This window comes from Pterocles gutturalis, unplaced genomic scaffold, assembly GCF_000699245.1.
Source record: "Pterocles gutturalis isolate BGI_N339 unplaced genomic scaffold, ASM69924v1 scaffold25934, whole genome shotgun sequence".
NCBI classification, from domain to species: domain Eukaryota; kingdom Metazoa; phylum Chordata; class Aves; order Pterocliformes; family Pteroclidae; genus Pterocles; species Pterocles gutturalis.
This window is the reverse complement of record NW_010131504.1, coordinates 132797-151291: the sequence shown is the minus strand read 5'-3', so window position 1 is coordinate 151291 and position 18495 is coordinate 132797. Positions and strand designations below refer to the sequence as shown.

Here is an 18495-nt window from a genome sequence, read left to right as displayed (position 1 = left end):
AGTTTACAGAAGCGGGGTGGCATTTGCCAGCCCTGCAAAGGGAACATTTGATAACGGCTGTCAGAGAACCTCCCTGAACAGCGGCTCCTCCCCACCTTTTAGAAGCCAAACGGCAGGATTATCTCAGCCCCACTACTGCACAAGGAGACTCTGGAGGCCTGAAGAAAAGTTAGCAGTTGAGCTATTTCAATGCTCATGATACTGAGAATTGTTGGCCAAAACAAAGCTTGTGGTATTTGCTTAAACAAAATATAATCAACATGAAGAAAATCTACAATTTCTTTTTCTGCTTCTCTACACCAGCAGGGAAAGTACGATGACACTGTATCATAAATCACTAACACAGATACAGAGCCATAAAACCATCTTTGTCTACTCTTTACAGTACAGGCAACCTGGGAATCTTGCTAGAACAGTGCAGATATGGAAAAAATGTCTGAAATGCCCAAGATTTCTTATTATGCTTCATCCATTCTCTCCACAACTATAAAGAGGTTCATATATTTTAAACCAGAAAAATAAATAGCAGAAGTTTTAGAAGAAAGCAGATAGAACAACAAAATATATTAAAATGTGAATTGCTAACTGCTTGATTTTATAATGGCATTTTATTTCTTTTTTGGCTATAGTTACATTTACATTAATCAAGTTCATAGTTGTGTGAAAATAAGCTATTTTGGGTTTTGCCTATAAAAAAGGACAAAAACTTTAATTTTAATTTTACTTAAATTCTAGCAGCATTTGTAAATTAAAACACTGGGGGTCTGATATTCTTTGATGGGCTGTAATTCTGCAGCTACAGCTGACAGAATTTTGGTATCCGTCGCAGGTACAACCTGAAGCTGAGGTGTCGAATGCCAGCAGTGAAAAGATCCTTTGAAAGGGAAGTCCAATGGCTAGGCTGCTTTTTTAACTCCTCCTTGGAATTGTTTCATCTTAAAACAGCAATTTTATTTCTTTTAAGATGAGGGAAGGAAACATTTTCACTTAAATGTGCTCTGAATTTTTGTATGCTGAATTGTATTTATCTCTGACATTATCCTGGCTGTAATTCCCAGCGAAGTTAATGAAGCTACAGATGATTTTGATACACTCTATGCACAATGTATGACTAAACTTTTTTTCCCAGCAGTATCTTTTATTATTACTTAAACACTGCATGTCTTATTTAGTGAAAAAAAAAGGGGGCGAGTGGTATTTAACGCCATATCCCTATATTCCAGCCCCCATCCCTTCTATAAAGTAAATAGAAATATTTTATCAAAGATCAGAAATATTTCTAATTCAGTCTTTGAATTACAGAATCATAATAAATACAAAATGCTTCTAAATTTAGACTCCTAATTCAAGATAACTTTCTTGCTCTGTTCATTAAGCATGACCAATTTTGAGAAATTTTGGAGCTGCAAAGCATCCTCAAGTGTCTATTTACAATAGTAAAAAATTATAAATAAATCTCCAATCAAAAATAATTTTCATCTTTGAGAGGCATTTCAGCATTTTGTTTACTCTGGAAATAAGATAATATTCTAAACTAAGGGCAGAGTTAGTGGGGTGGAGAATATTTTACAAAGAAACTAATAAGCATTTGGGCTTTGCATGTTTTTGAATTATATTTCCAATTAAAAATGCAGAGTGCTAAATCACATTACAAAGACAAATAGGAAAGTACAACTTCATTGTTGAAAACAATTTCCCTCCTATCAATCTGAGGATTCATGCATCAATATTGTAGATGAACTGTTAATTACAAAATCAATTAAAAAATTATTTCTAAAAACAGTCACGCGTCCTGGCTCTCAGGGGGGCAATTTGGGCAGAAGGTCTCATCTCACTAGGACCGCGCCAAATCACAAGTCGTCATCCACAAGTAAGCAAAAGCAATCTGGTTTTTCATTTTTCAGCGCGGCTGAGCCCAGCCTGAGATTGATCGTCACATATGGCCCCAGAAAACAAACTGTCAATACCTTGAATGCTGCAGAATTTGAACAAATAGCCGTCCGCCCATTCAAGCCACTCATTGCATCCCATTTAACAGATTTTATTGACAGTTTCCTTCTTGTAATTAAAGGGAAAACTACTGGCCAGCAACCAAGATAAAGTTCAAAGATAGGGTCAAAACAAAAGCAGATGGAGGGGCACGGTGTGACTGTCAATGGAACATAGCATCAGAGCATGTTATTGACACACAGGTATCTAATGATCGGCATGTCATTAAAGAGGGATCTATCGTGAACTTTATGCAAATGCTAAAAGGGACTTAAGACCACAATAAAGCATTAAGGAGACACAAAAGGAAAAACAACAAAGCACAAACGATTTTTACTTATCTGACAGTATTCACTGCTTCAGCACTTTCAAATTCAAATGCAGAAAAAAAAAATTCTTTCTGAGATTTGTAACCCTTCCTGCCCAGGTAATAATTTTTGCAGGAGCATTCTCATAAACACAAAGGATCCATATGGAAAGGTGTGGTCCTTGTGAGATTAAATAAGAATTTCCTCCCTCCTCCCATACCCTGAATGCACCCTCTCAAATGAATCAGTATCTGCCTTTAAAGAGAACATATATAGCATATTCTCATGCATCCTTTCTGTTCATTTGAACTGCAATGATTAGACTTGCCTGGACTATGGGATGGATTTAGGAGACCAACATCTATATTCATGCGAAAGGATCTTTGCCTGTAAAGTACTCTCCAAATCATACAGTGCAGTATTCTCCACTCCTTTGGGAACTTATTCCACTATTAGAACCAGAAAGCTCTTCTTAGTTTGCACTGCTTTGTTTGTTGCCTTTTAGGCTGAGGTCTAATTAGCAATTTCAGGTTTAAAACAAGCATGCAGAAAGTATTATAGAGGAAAAAAAAAAGAAGTGACATATTAAAAATGTAGCAACTGTCATGCTACTCTGCCAACCTGAATTAGCAAGTGCTATAGCTTTGAGGGTGACAAACTCTTCTTTCTCCAGCTTCATGCTCTTGTATTTCTTTACCAGCTGCAGTATGGCATTGTTAAGGTCAAGAAGGCCTGCCAATTTGGATTGGTCTTCATCCATAATATAATCTTCAGCATATACGAGCTCATCCTCGAAAGAAAGTGACCGGTATACAACACCGAGAATCAAAATCTCCATCCAAGCACTCTGCAGAAGGCTCATCTGGTCAGCTAGAGACAAAGTGGAGAATCCTGAATAGGAAAAAAAAAAAAATAGGAAAAACATTAAGCACGTTTGGATTGGTCAGAGATCTCCTCTTTTTGATTGATTTTTATATGCATGGTGATAAAACATGTACGTATTCTATTTTTTTTCCTTCTGCTTTTGTGCCTCTCCTCCTCATCCTACTACAGGAAAGTAAATCAATATAAAAGTCAAACATTTTTGAATAAACGAACTAAGTTATACACAAGTTGGAATTTGCAGGTTCTTTAAGTAAGAGTCATATTCATTTGGGGAGTACTGCAGTGATAGTCTGCCATTTGTATGACGTCTTTGTTCTGAAATACTCATGCTTAGTTCTAAAACCTGATGCTGTGAAACAGGCATCTGATGACTCTGCTCATCATTACCACAAACCAAGAAGAATAATTTAGGAGACGGAAAAAAAAACTTTTTTAAAAGGAAAGATCTGATGTTTTAAAAAAGTTAAGGTGTTTAGCACAAAGAGGAAAATTCTCCCTCTCTTTGAACTTTAACCTCAGGGGAAAAAAAGTAACGCTTACCCCCCTCAGAAAAGATGCTAATTACCCCTGTAGTGGCTCCCGCCTCTACTGAGGTTGAAATAACAGGGTGGCATATTAATGTGCCAACTGAATAGCAAGCAGTCACACCATCCTTTTTCTGAGGGCAACTAAAAATTTAATAAATGCTTCTTAATGAATTTAACTTTTGCTCTTCTTTTTTTTTTTTTTTTTTTTTCCTGCTGTCCTTCCTAATAGGATCGCTAAGGGCAAACATCTTTACTGTCTTACCTTTTCAGACACGTTTACAGAACCTGTTAATTTATTATATCAAACTGCTAATATCCCAATCACATTAGGAGCTACAAAACAATATGGGAGAGGAAGCGATTTTCCTGGCCTGTTGGTGAAATGCAGCAGTTTGCCAGTTGGCACCATCAACCACAAGTACTTAATAAAATCATCAAAGGGGATTAGTCAAGCTTTTCTTAAAGGGTCTTAAGACATGTCTGAGGCTTTCATTTAGTTGTTTATGGAGCTGCTTACATGTCCTTTGACAGAGTTCCCGCTGTAAGAACATTCTTTTTGGCATTCAATTACACTTACATGCATTTTTTTCTGTTTTGAAAGTCCAGAGTTACAGTCAAGCAGGAATATATCATCAACTAGCAAATCTGCAAGGCATCTACTCCAAACAAGATTTCCTCTATAAGCACTAAGCAGCAAAACTAATACAATAAAAAAAGAAAACTCCACATCCAAACCACCAGGCATCCATAAAAAATGAAATATAAAACTGGCTGCATGCTCTCTCTTGCACGCTCGCTCTCGCATTTTTCTCCCCCTCCTTGTTTGTTTTCATTTTCTCTTACTGTCTTTCAAGTCTTGTGATAGAACTGTAGCTCTCTGCCTTCAAAAAAAAAAAAAAAAAAAAAGGCAACAGGAAACACTTGAAGAGGTGACAGTGAAAAATAACACATCCACGATTAAAATAAATAAGAGGGAAATGGAGAAGAAATAATTATCTGAAAGGTTATAGGGAGGAATTCATGATTTCAATTAGCTTCAACATTTCTGTTCCTTCCCGGCTTTCAAGAACCAGTTTTTCTGCAGTAGCAGATGGACAGAGAACGTAGCCTGCAGCACCGTCCTGTGACAGCCCCATTCTCCCTCCCAGACACTGCTGTTAGTAAATAGATTTACACATTCTCCAATCTCCACACATCTTTCTGCCGAATAATTAAAAGCAGGATGATTAGTTTATTGAGTGGAAGGAGGAACTTTTTTATTGAGGTCCATCCACGATTTTATCAGGGCCAGCACTTTTACGGTTGTCATGAGGGTGCAGGCATCCAATTTTTCTTATCTGCCTGATTAATACAAACGCTGTTTCAGGACGCATTAATTAACAGATACAAATCTACGTTCTCATGGAAGGATCAATACAGAGAAGAAAAGAGGCATCAATGTGAATTTAGTGCTGATGATGGAGAAGGCACTCTATTGACATTTACGTGCATAGAAACTTTAAAGTTGCAGTGGAGCCCTTTTGTCCCTGTGATTTACAAATTAACAGTTTTTCAGGTATAACAATGTTTCACACACTTCTGAGGAGTTTAATTAAGCAAAAAGCAATAAAATCAGTTTTGATTAAAAAAAGTTTAACTTGCAATTTCTCTCTATTCTTTTTTTCCCCTGAAAACTCCCAACTTCCTTCTTTTATTTATCTATTTTAGTACAGATTTGTTGGTTAGGGTTTTTTTTTAATAAATAATGCTATGTTTCAATAACATTTATTGTGTGCCACAGTCAAAGGAAATTACATATGCCCTGTGAAGGGGAAAAATGAGATGTTGCCTATAATTTATGGTACTGCACTCTTGAAAAATCTGCATTCTGGTGCTGTAAATATACTAATTGTTTTTTATATGACACATAAAAAAAATCAAAAGAAATTTTTTACATTCTAGAAAAACTGGCAAATACAAAGCACACTGGTCTGCTCTCCAATAATAAATCAAATAAACATGATTATTTTCTTCCTGATCGAAGTAACTTTCCCTTGAAAGCCTGCTCAGCAAAAGCATGTTTTAACTTTTAAAGACATCTCTTGTGGGAATGTAAAGCTGCATCAAGTTGTAATTAATCTGGTTTTGTTTTGTTTTGATTTTTCAGAAAATGTGAAAGCATCCAGCATGTCTCTCCTATCACACCAATGCCCTTTTAATAGCTGTTCAGCAAGCCACAGTGAAAAGATTACACTGGCATATATGTTTACACATATTTAATTGTTTGGAGGAGGTTACACCTATTTCATGCCAAACTCTGCTCTGATTCTCTGAGCTTTTGTTGCATGAATCCCCTAGATCAGCCACGTTCTGTGACAAGTGGACATGCTCTATTTTAAAATGGAACTATTTTTTAAAAAGTCTCCAAATTAGATGTAAATACACTTCCAGCTTTCTGGACCAGCGGTAGCCTTCCCAGTCACAACTGCAAGCTCTTTCCAAACCGCCCTGAGATGCTGCATGACAGGCTGGTTTTGAACTTTGTCGTGCATTGTGGGGCTCTTTAATCTTTAAGAGTCTCGCAGGTCATCGTTTTTAACGTAGAACTGCATAATGGCTTTTTAAAATACAATGCTGTGTACCTTTTTCCCCCTTAGCGTGTACCATATTGGTGACAACTTTGATCTCTTTCCATCTCCCTCCCCAAGTCAATGCCATTTAATGTTCTCAGGCATTTGCTAGCAGAATGACTCTGTACCTTGACCTGCAGTTAAATAGCATGTTTATCTGCGATACAGCGCGCTCCAAACAAACCAGATGACAGTTTGCAATAACGTCATTTGGAAGGATTGAAAGGCTTCTCAAGAGTCAGGTACCCCTGAGGTAAGAGGCTTGAAGGAAGCATGTTTTGTGCCAACCCTCCTGCCATCTTCTACTAGACACTCGTTCGCTTGACAATGATGCCATGGGCGCTTGTCAAGATTTTTTTTTTTTCTTTTTGCCTAGCAAACTGATGCACTTTGCAGTCAACTTACAAAAAAGGCTAAGCATTTGAAAGTGTGAAGGGCAAAAAATATCTGACGGCTAGTCTTCAAAAATACACTTTCATTTCAGAAAGCATAAATGTTTATTTCCTGAGCTGAGTGTTGACAGAAATAGGCTGCAGCGCAGGCATATGAATTTAACCCCTGGTAGGCATTCTTTTCAGTGCGGTTTTTATGTGGCTGAATGCAAGCATTGTAAATCTACGGGGTGTCTCGTAATATCAGGTAACAATAGCATTGATTTGCTGGTTACGGATTTTCTTCCTACCTTTTTTTCTTTCTTTCTCCCCCTTTCAGGGACTGTGGTGTTTCTTCAGCTAAAAATAGATACTTTTCTACAAACAGCGTAACACACTCAAATTGTAATTACGCTGTAATGACTCACTGAGATCACCGAGTGTGGATTGAGAAAAGGTTGATTGAGCAACTGAGCATATGCTTGGGTTTTTTTGTGTTTTGGGTTTTTTTTCCTTTCACATACCAGTAAACCCAAATCTCAAAGGAAGCAGAAATAAATAGGTAAAAAGGCCTTGGCATTTTTATGATAGGAACAGCCAGCAAGCGAGCTGACCATGCTCTGCAGCGCTCAGCACTCCAAGCTGGCTCCAAACACAGTTCACAGTCTCTTAGACGGAGCTGTTTAAACCACAGAGTTTTTTCAAATACCAGCACACGCACCACTTGCTCTCTATTTCACATTGCACGCAGCTCCAAGATAAGCAGGGTAAATCTTTTATATTCCTGAAGACCCTTTCCTCTACTTCATTAAGATGGACTTCATGGACACTAACTCACTAGGGGCTTGAGTGAAGCAGCTGCAGATGGTCAAGTGCCAAAGTAAGATCCGTGCCTTGCACACAGCCCTTTCAGAACTATTGGACAAAAAAAAAAAAAAAAACCAGACAGTGACTCAACTTATCACTACCATTATTCTCAGCCTTAAACATTTGATGCAATGCCTAAATCAGGCTACTCAGACTTGAATCCTAGTTTATTTCATTTTGCAGGGAATGAACTTCCCTTCCACTTTGTTATGTGTTTAAAATCTGAATACTTGATCAATGCAGGTATGAAATTGCTGGCAAATCTGGGAGTTGCTTGGTTTTTATGATAATCACCTCCCATCTATTTTACCAGTTGTTTTTGTGATTGTTAGTTTTATGAGTAAAATATTCTTCTTGCTTTCCCTGGTTTGTACTTCAAATATCTTCATTTACATTTTTTATAATCAAAGCTGTGCTTGAAAATGACATGTTCACTAGTGTGTTGCAGATTAAACATATTTATACCGTTGAAAATCAGAGTTGGATTTTTAAATTATTTATACTTAATTTTGATAGATTAACTTCCTTCTAAATGTTTTATGGGTACCAATGTTTCCAGCATAATTTCCTTATTTCAAAAATGATCTATAGTCACCACTGACAAAAGAACAAACCGATATTGTAAACACTTTTAAAAACCCCTCTTCTTTCAGCCCAGATTTCTTAATTTAGAGAGTCTGTTTCTCATGGTCAAATGACAAACAGCGGGCCAAAGCGTGCAGCTTATCCCAGCTGCGCAGAAGTGAGTGTAAAGAAACTCCACTCCATCATACTCAGGCCCAGCACGCTCTCGGACGGACAGCTGTCACTCTGCCCTCCTCTCCCTTCCTGGCATACGCTCAGCGCTTGCCCGGGTCCATCGTACAATTTCAGCTGGCTTCCAGGGATGTAAACAAAAGTCAGGCAAATTTCAGCAGTGAAATTTTTGCTAGAGGTACATAATGTTTTTTAGACATGATCACAGTATTTGCTGAAGGAAACCTTCATAGCCTGACTGCCACTTAATATTATTCTCTCAGAAATCCAAGGAAGAGAATGGCATGATTCATTTTTTTAGGGTACATCTAGAGCTGAATTAAGAGATCCTTTTTATTATATTAATCCAAGAAAAAATGGATGTAATTGCATTTCAAAATGCTCTGTAGTCAAAAAATATATATCAAGACCCACAAACATTTCAGCTGTTACAGAAATCATTAAACAGAAGGAGAGTGCTCTCACTAATCACCAAACATATTTCACAGATTATAGATGAAATTTGGTGAAAGCTGGAACAGAAACAGATACAACTCATTACACCAGGATGAACCCATTATTTCAGGTTTTTTCTTTTTTCATTTTGTGGAGCACCTGGTCAAAGGGCTAATAACAGCAATTGATGTCATAACAAGGTGAAATTTAAGTATAACTGAGAATTTTCATGTGAAGGATGTCAGCTCATGAAACAAAAAGCACAGGTATTTGCACAAATTTGAAAATCACAAATGAAGTCCCAAAGCGCAAACTAAAACTAACCAGATATACAGCCAAAGGCTCCACTTACGCTATTTACTGGATTCAGCTCCCAAGCTATTTAGAACTGATGTGCTCCAACTGAAGCTATATTTAGAAATTAGTTTCATCTGACAACTTTCAGACAGTAAAACCACCGACTTTTCCGAGCGATGCTTTGCTATATAGCATCTCCTTCTGCCCCTATAGCAGAGCACTGCAAAAGCAGCACCGGGGCTCTGCTGTGAGCGGTGCTCTCTGTGCTACGAGTTATAATTGCCATCTGTTAGCTGTGTGGCCGTGGGAGAAGGAAGATCCGACTGCATACACAGAAGTGCCCAAGAATTACTCTAAGTCGAGTACAAAAAGCAAAGTGCATTCAAGAGCGCTGGGATGTCTTCAGCCACGCCTGTGCCCTGTCTTGTTTTTTATTTGTGTTTCTAGTCCTAAGTCTTGCCATCCAAGCTCTTATAAAATATACATTTTTTTAATATATTTTATAACACGAAAAAAATGCCTAGGATAAGCACTTTTTCACTAACACCTACCAGTAAGACAGGAAATGCCACACAGAGCATTAAGAAACCCAGGGCTTTTATCACAAGGCTACTTTCATCTCACTGAAACAACAGCAGAGAGATGGCATGGTAATAAAAATGCATTCACACTGCATGTCCCTCTCAATCCATTACGAACAATGGATTCTCACTAAGCAAATATTCGCTTGTCAGAAGTATTTGCAACACTGGATTCATTTTTTTTTAAGTAAGTGAAGTTCACAGCAATTTAAAAGCAGCAAATTAGACATTTACAAACAGCGAAGATGCTGCTTGTCTAGCGTGACCTTTCACTCAAGCTATACAAAAAGGTGTTAATGTAATTTAAATACCAGTTAGAAATATTTCTGGTTTGCCTTTTGCCCTGTGAAACCTTACATTATAACACTAAACAGAAGCAATTTAAGCTTGTCATTTCTTCCCAGGGTAAGATGCATATAGGGAGATATAACTCACTACAGTTCAAATAGATTTCAGTACCTAAATCAGAGACACTCCTCTCTCACCACCCAAATATTTCTAGGCAGCTGCTTTTACAACTCTTATTTCTAGTTATAGCACAAGTTCTTGTGAGCTGCTGCTTTAGCAATAGTAATGGAAAGGAGCTGGAAAATGTGACTGATTAAGAATGTCTCCCTGACTTCACATTACCACCTTCGGTTGCTAATACTCTGCAGTAAAACGTTACAGATTAAAAAAAAAAACAGTGAGTCACGCTTGCTTCAGGAGAGATTTGGTAAGACCTCTATGTATGGAGTACTTTATAATGTCATTTCTGGAAACATAGGGTTTGAAATACTGTACTCTTCCCATTAATTTTCATTTCACACCTTATTATATTTACTGAGAAAAAAAGAAAATATAAGACAATAGATTTAAACAGATTAATACTTGATTTTTCCCTTTGGGCTGGTTTTACCATTAGAACTTCCACAATTTTAAATAGCTTTACTCCAAACTCATATTAACTTTATATTAAAAAGAAGCCAGGCCAAACACCTATATTTTGATTTATCACTAGGTACTCTGAGAACACAGGAAGACCTGATAAGTAGTAAACTGCTTTCTTTTATTTTCTTTTTTTTTTTCTTTCTTTCCCCCCGTATGTTACACAGTTGGCACTCCTTGTGTACTCCTAAAACCATCTTTGCCCCCCAACTTGAAAAGTCTGTGTCTGGCCTACAGCATTTTATATTAAATCTGCTTTTTAAAATGTTTGGTATATTTTGAGGCATCACCTGTGTGCCCAGACATTTGCATGGGAGAAAATGGAGCAGGACTGTATTTATAACCCTGATTGTTTTCTTTCACTGAGCCTATATAAAAAAAGACCAATCATATTTTCAACATAAATATTGACTTCACACAAATTTTCCTTCAATCTGTTGTGGACGTCTGCATTTGAGTATTAGTACACTAAAGCCAGATTTGTGGGTGAAAAACTAAAAACCATATTCTGTCATTAGTAAAGTGACTATAGACGAAAAACAACAAGTATTATGAGTAGGGCTGAATCTCCCCCAAAGTCCAGTCTGGAAAAGGGTAACACTGCTCAGCTTGGAACAGTCAGCACTATACGTGCATATCCTGCGTGTGGTATGCCTTACCTAGTCCCACATAACTAAATAAAAAGAATCCACCCATTTCCCTTTTTTAAAATTTTTACTGAACAATTTTTTTTTTTTAAAAAAGAACACAAATTTGAGAGAGGAACCTCACTAAACTAATAACAACCATCAGCCTGAGTTCAGGTACTGCTCACCTCACTCTTCGTATGCATCAGCCTCCCAACAGCTGCACACAGACTGGGAATATCAAGAGATTTAGAGTTCAAGCTTCTTCAGCCAGGTGCACGTTAGGCTTCAAAACCAAGTTTATTGGATTATTTTATATCAGTTGCGTTTGGGTTTTTTTTTCCACAGAAAGGAGAGATTTCTTGGGCATTTAATAGATGCTGCCTGTTATTAATAACCCCTGTGTGTCTGCTTTGAGAGTGCTTTTCCTCCGAGTGCTGGGTCACTGCTGTGCCTTGTGCTTCCCTGGGGAAGCCACCAGTCATTTCCTTACCGAGCGCTGTGGCAATCCCTGCTCCCTCCATCTTGCCATCCGGCAAAGTCAGGCTTCCTGGAATTCCCCAATCATGTTAATAATATGAATCCAGTACTGGAATGTATTAGCATACGGAGACAACCATGCTTATGATCCAATCAACATATCTGCGTTAACCCTGTATGTGCTGAGCTAGTTAAAATCTCTTTCCATAACCAAAGTAAAAACTCCAGCTTGCAAAATTTGGGGTAAATATACCCTTTCACCTTCTGATAGGAAAATGCCAGCTCAGAACACTGTCTTACACACCTTCCTCCTTCTTCTTTCCAGTTTTTAAAACTTTTCTACTGGTTAGTTGATTTTCTTAATGTGCTGCAGATGCCAAAAAATTTAAATGATGTTTATAGTCTTCCTGGCTTGGAGGAAGAGTCACACATATTCTCCTACATGAATGCAAAATTTCTAGTCTACCTAGTTGAGAGTATATGTACCATTAAGATCATCTCTGGAGTCTGTGTCTTAAGTCTACAACAGCCCACATACAGGAAAAAAAAAAAAAAAAAAAAAAGAGAAAAAAGAAAGAAGGAAAAAAAGGAAGCTGCCTGATTCTAATACACCTAATTAGCCATCGGCAGACTCTTAATTGCATACATTAGGATGATTCCATAGTGGAGATTAATTCTAAATATACCCAAGCAGCTGGTTAAGATGCCATGGATTACAGTGTGGACTGTACTTTTCCACTTAATTAGATATCAAAATTAAGCAGCAACAAGCATTTTGACATAACGGGGATCAAGCCGCCGCTTGGCATCCCAGAGCTGCACTAAAGTGACCGCTAAACAGAGCCGCACAGATGGAGAGATATTAAATGCCGCACTGGAAAGTAATTTCAAATAATAAAATATCAATATTTACATTTTAATTACCCCTACTGAGAGCCGCTCTGTCATTTTCACTATTGCCGACGCAGCAAGGGGTAGTGGAATGACATTGCGGCTCTGACTGCAATGACTATTTTGTTTCCATTAAAGAATGACAAGTGTTTTAGAGGCAGTGACACCCAGTGTGTGAACAAGAATGACAGCAGATCAGAAAATTCCTATTAAGGGAATAAATGACTCAACAAGAGAATTTACTTCAAGCAGCCGGCTCCTCCTTGAAACACATAATCCTTTCTAAATTTTCTGCAGAAAGTTTAATATTAGAGGTGCCTGGGGGGGAACCCTAGTTTCTCATAAAAAATTCAGAACGATAGGACCTTGCATGATGACTGGTCAATTTAAAAACAATAATACTCAATGCTCATCCTAAGAATTACATTGAGAGTTTGTATGAATCCAAATTGTTTGAGGGGGGGAAAAAAAGGCAGGTAGCAAAAAGGAGATTCCTTCCCATAAGATGTGAAAGTTTTGACAGTGCGTGGACAGTGCCAGGGTTATTTTTGCTGTCTTTTCATCAGTTTTACTACTACCATTGGTACAGTGAGTACTCCACACCCCATCTGGATCACAATTTGCTGGCCTTTACAATTACACCCAGAGACTGATCGCTCCAGGTAACGTGCACGGGTCCAGGCCTCCCGTTTCTCCCTGCGTATTCCTGGCACATCCATAAACACTTTCTTTCGGTATGTACACCAGAAACCCAGGAGATACCTTTGCAGCACCTTAGGAATCTAATTACTTCTGATCAGGTCTGAGGTCAATCTCATGGAAAATATTATATTACATCTGATATGCTGCATTTACGAAGAAGAAAAGGAAGGAAAATATCAAAACAGTAAAGAAAAAAAAAAGCCTTCCTTGGGGATGCCTGTCAAACTGCAGAGATCTTCAAAGAATTCCGATGGCCTAGACATGAGAAAGTGTGTAAGAGAAAATCCTTGGTCAGTACACCCCAATACGCAGCTAAGTGACCCTCCTAAGTCATGGCACACATTTATTTAATAATGTGCAGAGCTCAACTTCTATAAAGGTGACAAATGACTAGAACAGAACACGGGGGAAAAAAGGCATGAAAATTTTTACAGAACAGAAAAGGAACAGCTTTATGGCAGTGACTATTGCAGGAGTTTTAGAACCAGCTTTGACATTAAGAATTAGCAGTGAAGTACAAAAACGTTACTCTGACATTAGCTGCTTAACTAGTTGATCTTCTTTTTCTTGTCTTTTTTTCTTCACTCTTTTTTTTTTTTTTTTTTTAAAGTACCCAGGAAGTACTTCTTAAGCATCCCTAATGCTTTTAGGACAAGACACTTCCCCATTTCTCAGCCACTAGCACCTTTTAATTTCTGAAAGAGCCACGGTTGAAAATCTTAATTAATTGTTCCATACTGCTTCAGGATCATTATGCAATGTAATAAAGGCCGTGTAATTATGAAATTTTACAGCCATTACCAAGGCTGATGGCTCGTATTTCATCCTCAGCTGGACCCAATGGCTTTTAGCCACTCAGCTCCCCTTTGATGAACTACAGACAGATCTATCAGGCCCAAACAATATCCAGGCAAGGCGGCTATAATAGCTACCTACAGATGAAGCCATAGATAAAGATAAACTATAAATCTACACACAAATGCAGCCACATTGCCTCAGGATGACAGAGGGGAGAGGATGAGACACTCGGGAAAGCTGGCAGCTTGCAGAAAGGCAACCTTCTCTCTCTGTCTCTCTTATTCAGTTTGGAATTTGTTTGGTTTCTTAAAGATGTAAAACCATCTCATACTTCTCAAAAAAAATTACATATTTAAGGATTATGGTTTTTTTCTATGGAAGGCAAGGGGTCACTTTATCCATCTGTTAAATTTAACAAAGGGGATTTATATGGACAAATCAACTCATCCTCGAAATGAAGAATCCTAGTCAACAAGTTTGCAAATCACATTCTTAAAAGTGAATCCAGGTCACTTGCTTCCAAGACTGAAAAGAGCAAAACATCCGTGATTTCTAAAGGCATTATCCTGAGCAGATGCACAGAGGTGAAGTTAGATGATAGTCTTTCAATGGAGGCAGCACCGGAGATGCAATTTCATGCAACATTGTCTTACATTATTTTATTTTCAGTTTGAAAGTGAAAATACTTCTCAAAATTCAGTGCAAGTTAAAGGAACACGGGGATTATATACGATCTTGGCACGTGCATCACCAGAATGTACTTTATGGAGGTGACCTCCATCAATGCCCTCTTTAATTTAAGACAGAAGGCCTTCCAAATATGTATTGTTAGTCCCTCCAGAGTGAGACAAGGCTGACTAAATGATCTCTAGGTGAGAAAAAGAGATGGAGAGATGCAGCATCCTGACCAACTCTGACAGAGTCCAGGGAGAAGTGTGAAAACATTAGCTTGAAAACTGCATCTATTAGTACCTCTTCCAGGAGCCCAAGATTAGTTGCGAAGCTGACGTCATGCTCATGGCTGAGGCTAAAAACATCTCAGAAGACAAAAGAAGTTAAAAGGAGAGTATCAACAATACTCTCTGATTTCCAATATTAATGACAGAATGGCTCAGCCCTTGCCAAAGAAAGCAGGACAGATTTAGAGACAGATTTCAGAGAAAGTAAAGCAGAACAACATACCTGGGAAAACTCTTAGGAAAAGAGATTCAGAAAGCAGGAATTGTTTTCCTCAAAATAGTGATGTATGAGAGAATGCAGTAAAAGTTTATACAATTTAATGGTATAAAAAATAGGTCTAAACCCTTTATTCTCCTTGTCTCATAACACAGACCAAGCACTATTATAGTGAAACGCAGGAAATTCAAAATGGAAGGAAGGAGGTGAACTCTCCATTCACAGAGTAGCTAGAGTGGGGAACTACTTGCCAAAGAATGTTGCTGAAGCCAAGAACTTGGAGACAGGGCTGATGCTTACATGGACAGCCAGAATAGCTCCAGATATAATATTCTAAATCCAAATTAAAAGGACAAGGATGTCTTTCTTCCTGAGGCTTCTGCCTACTATGGGATCTATGTCCCTTCCCCCAGTGCTGATCACTGCTGAAGACAGGAGAGTACATGTTGATGACCTAGCATTCCATTCCTAGTTTCCTAAAAACTGAAGCCTCAGAATTTGGGTGCCTTTCTTTGAGGTGTTTGGAGCCTACTCCTACAATTAGAGTTCAGAACAGAAGAGCTCAGAGAGATGTGCCCCAGGCAAAGAAATTCAACATCACAGCAGCTGAGCTCTCACTCTGGAGCTGGTACTGTACAAAGACAATAACAGTGGATATGGAAAAGCCACGGTGTTATCATACACATAAAAGCAGCCAGGTATATGTATAAGTGTGTGTTTGCATAGGCCTGTGTATGCGTGCATTTGTACTAAGCAAACTCAGGGGATTCTAAAAGCTACTGAAATGAATAAGGATCACCTCCTAATTAACTTGTATCCTTTGCTTATTAAAGATGTTGGGTTTTTTTAATATAAAAAACTGTCTTGCTGAAGGACAAAATAATAATGCAATCACCCAGGTCAGATCAGAGAAGTATTTCCTGAAACAGGGAATGGAGTCACGAAGGGTCACTGGCCAACAAAGCTGTAACTGAAGACAGGCAAGGGAATGTGTGATGCGGGTTGTTCCAGCATCATGCTGAGGATGCTTGATATATGGGCTTTTAAGGACCAGTATCTGCTGTTAACGTACTTTATTGAAGCTGCATGTATGGCAGGTATTCACTGCACATGGTGTGAATTGATCTCTTCCTTGCAGTGTGTGTGGAAGCATTATAAACATTCTTAATGGGGAAAAGAAAAAATCAAACCCAAATCGAGATATTTAAGCATATACAGTACATTAGAACATCTAAAATACTAGACTAAACGACACCACTAGACTCTGATTCCTGGACAGCATTTTAAATTGCCTTCTTATGCTCTAATAAATTATCAGAATTCAGTGAAGACCTCAGTTGAAGCATGTACTATGAAAATAGAGAAGACTGGATGTAGACAAAAAAACTGGCAGATCTTGTACCTCCTTCACTTCCCATCCAGTTGACTCATACTTAGCCAAATTAGCATCAACCTCATGGATAATGTCTGTAGCTTTACCTCTTCTTATCTTCCCAATTGCTCGTATCAGTAGGATGAAAAGCAGATACAAATATACTCAGGAGTATTTTTCAGAGCAAAAACTTCAAGTAAGAAGTAAATGCAAAGATGTTATTTCTATTTCTATCAGAGTCAGTAATACCAGTTTACTATGCCAGTCTAATAAAAATAATTATAATAATGTGAGAAAAAAAATATATATGCACCACTCTACATTTTTTTTTCTACAAAAGAACTGCATGAATTTTTACTCATTTTGGTAAATGTCCAGTCTGTCAGAGAATGCATATCAGTATTCCATAATGTAAGATTACCACTATGATTTTAATAAAGTACTGCAAAGAATTATGTGCTGGTCAGAAAGTTGGGATGTTAAATTTGTTGTTTACTGCAAACTGCCTTGAAACAGAACTGGCTGAGGCATAGTGAGACAAAGTTTATTTTTGCCAAATATGGATTACTGCAAAGGCAAAGGGAATCAGCATTACAGATTTTGACTTTCATTTCAGTATTGGGCTTAAAACATTTTCCTTCTTCAAGCGATCCTTTTTTTTTTTTTCATTTAATAAACAGTTACATGCAGCTTACATATCAGTATAAAGAGTTTTATGAAGCTTGTTTTACAGAACACATAAAGAAGAGTTTTTGCTAATCTCTAAAAAACCCAACTGCAATAAGCCCATACTTGGGCATAGAGAAATATATTAACGTAAATACAGGCCAAAAATGGAAGGGGAATGAGGGTATAATTGCATGTTTTCTCTTTTAAGACTCACCAAATGTGGCACAGATCTGTAGCTGCTATAATGCATGCCATGCTTTACACTGATTTGCTACACTTGGTATTCCCCAGCTGAATTGTTTCCAAAGTCTATGGTGATTTTTTTCTACAGCAAATCAGCAGTTTTTCAAGAGGTCTCTGTGCAACTCAGGAGTATGACATTTACTAATGTGCTGAGATTCAGGGATTCTCCTTTGTAGAAGCCAACACTAATAAGAAAGATATAGTTCAGTGTCCTGGGTATTCTTCCCAGTTTTATTAATTAGATGGAAAGCTTCTCCCTCTGGAATACTGCAAGGTATTTATTAACACTTCAGCCCACAAACTGGAGTAAATTTACAGTAGTGGAGGTAATTGTTACATACACCGGCTCTTGTTATCAACTTTGCAGGGATAAGCAAAAAAAAAACCTAGAGGTTTAGATTATTATCTTTTTCACGATATTTTAATTGTGCTTCTTAATCGGCTAAATTAAAAACTATAGTCCAATCTTATTCAGATCACTGACAAAAAAAGATCATATCAATTTGCAACAAAATGTATGAATGCACCTATCTCTTTTAATTACACAGAGAATTTAACAGTGGCCACAGAGTGACTCAGAAACTCTTTTACGGTTGTGCCATCTTATCCCTCAGCTCCTTCACACTTTATTGCACGTCTCCCATCTTTTAATGCACAGATACCCTTCCCTAGCTGATATTTAGTATCACCACCTTCTTTCTCTTCCTTCATGTTCAATATGATGAGCTACTCCCACTGCTATGTCTTAGCAAACTGGTGACTGATAATGACCAGGCAGGCACTCACATCTCAGTTACTCACATGCTTTACACAAGAAGTGTTAGGTATGCTCAGAGCTACTTCACATATTCACATTTCTCTCACCATTGCTTTCAGCCTTTCCTTTCTTTGCATTCTTCTCCTGTTAGACCCTCTTATTCCTTTTGGGTTTAAAGCTTTACCAGTGATGCCCTGTCCTTAACTGGTGCACACTAACTTAGCTACAC

General features: G+C 37.9%; 1 protein-coding gene across 4 annotated transcripts in view; it reads right to left on the bottom strand.

Annotated features, from left to right (window-relative positions):
* Nucleotides 1-18495, bottom strand: part of ESRRG (estrogen-related receptor gamma) — a 124450-nt gene that overhangs the window by 8788 nt on the left and 97167 nt on the right. For all 4 annotated transcript variants that reach the window (XM_010080648.1, XM_010080647.1, XM_010080646.1 and 1 more), the window contains one exon: nt 2919-3188. In XM_010080648.1, coding sequence (XP_010078950.1) covers nt 2919-3188 — 270 coding nt within the window. The remainder of the gene's footprint in view (nt 1-2918; nt 3189-18495) is intronic.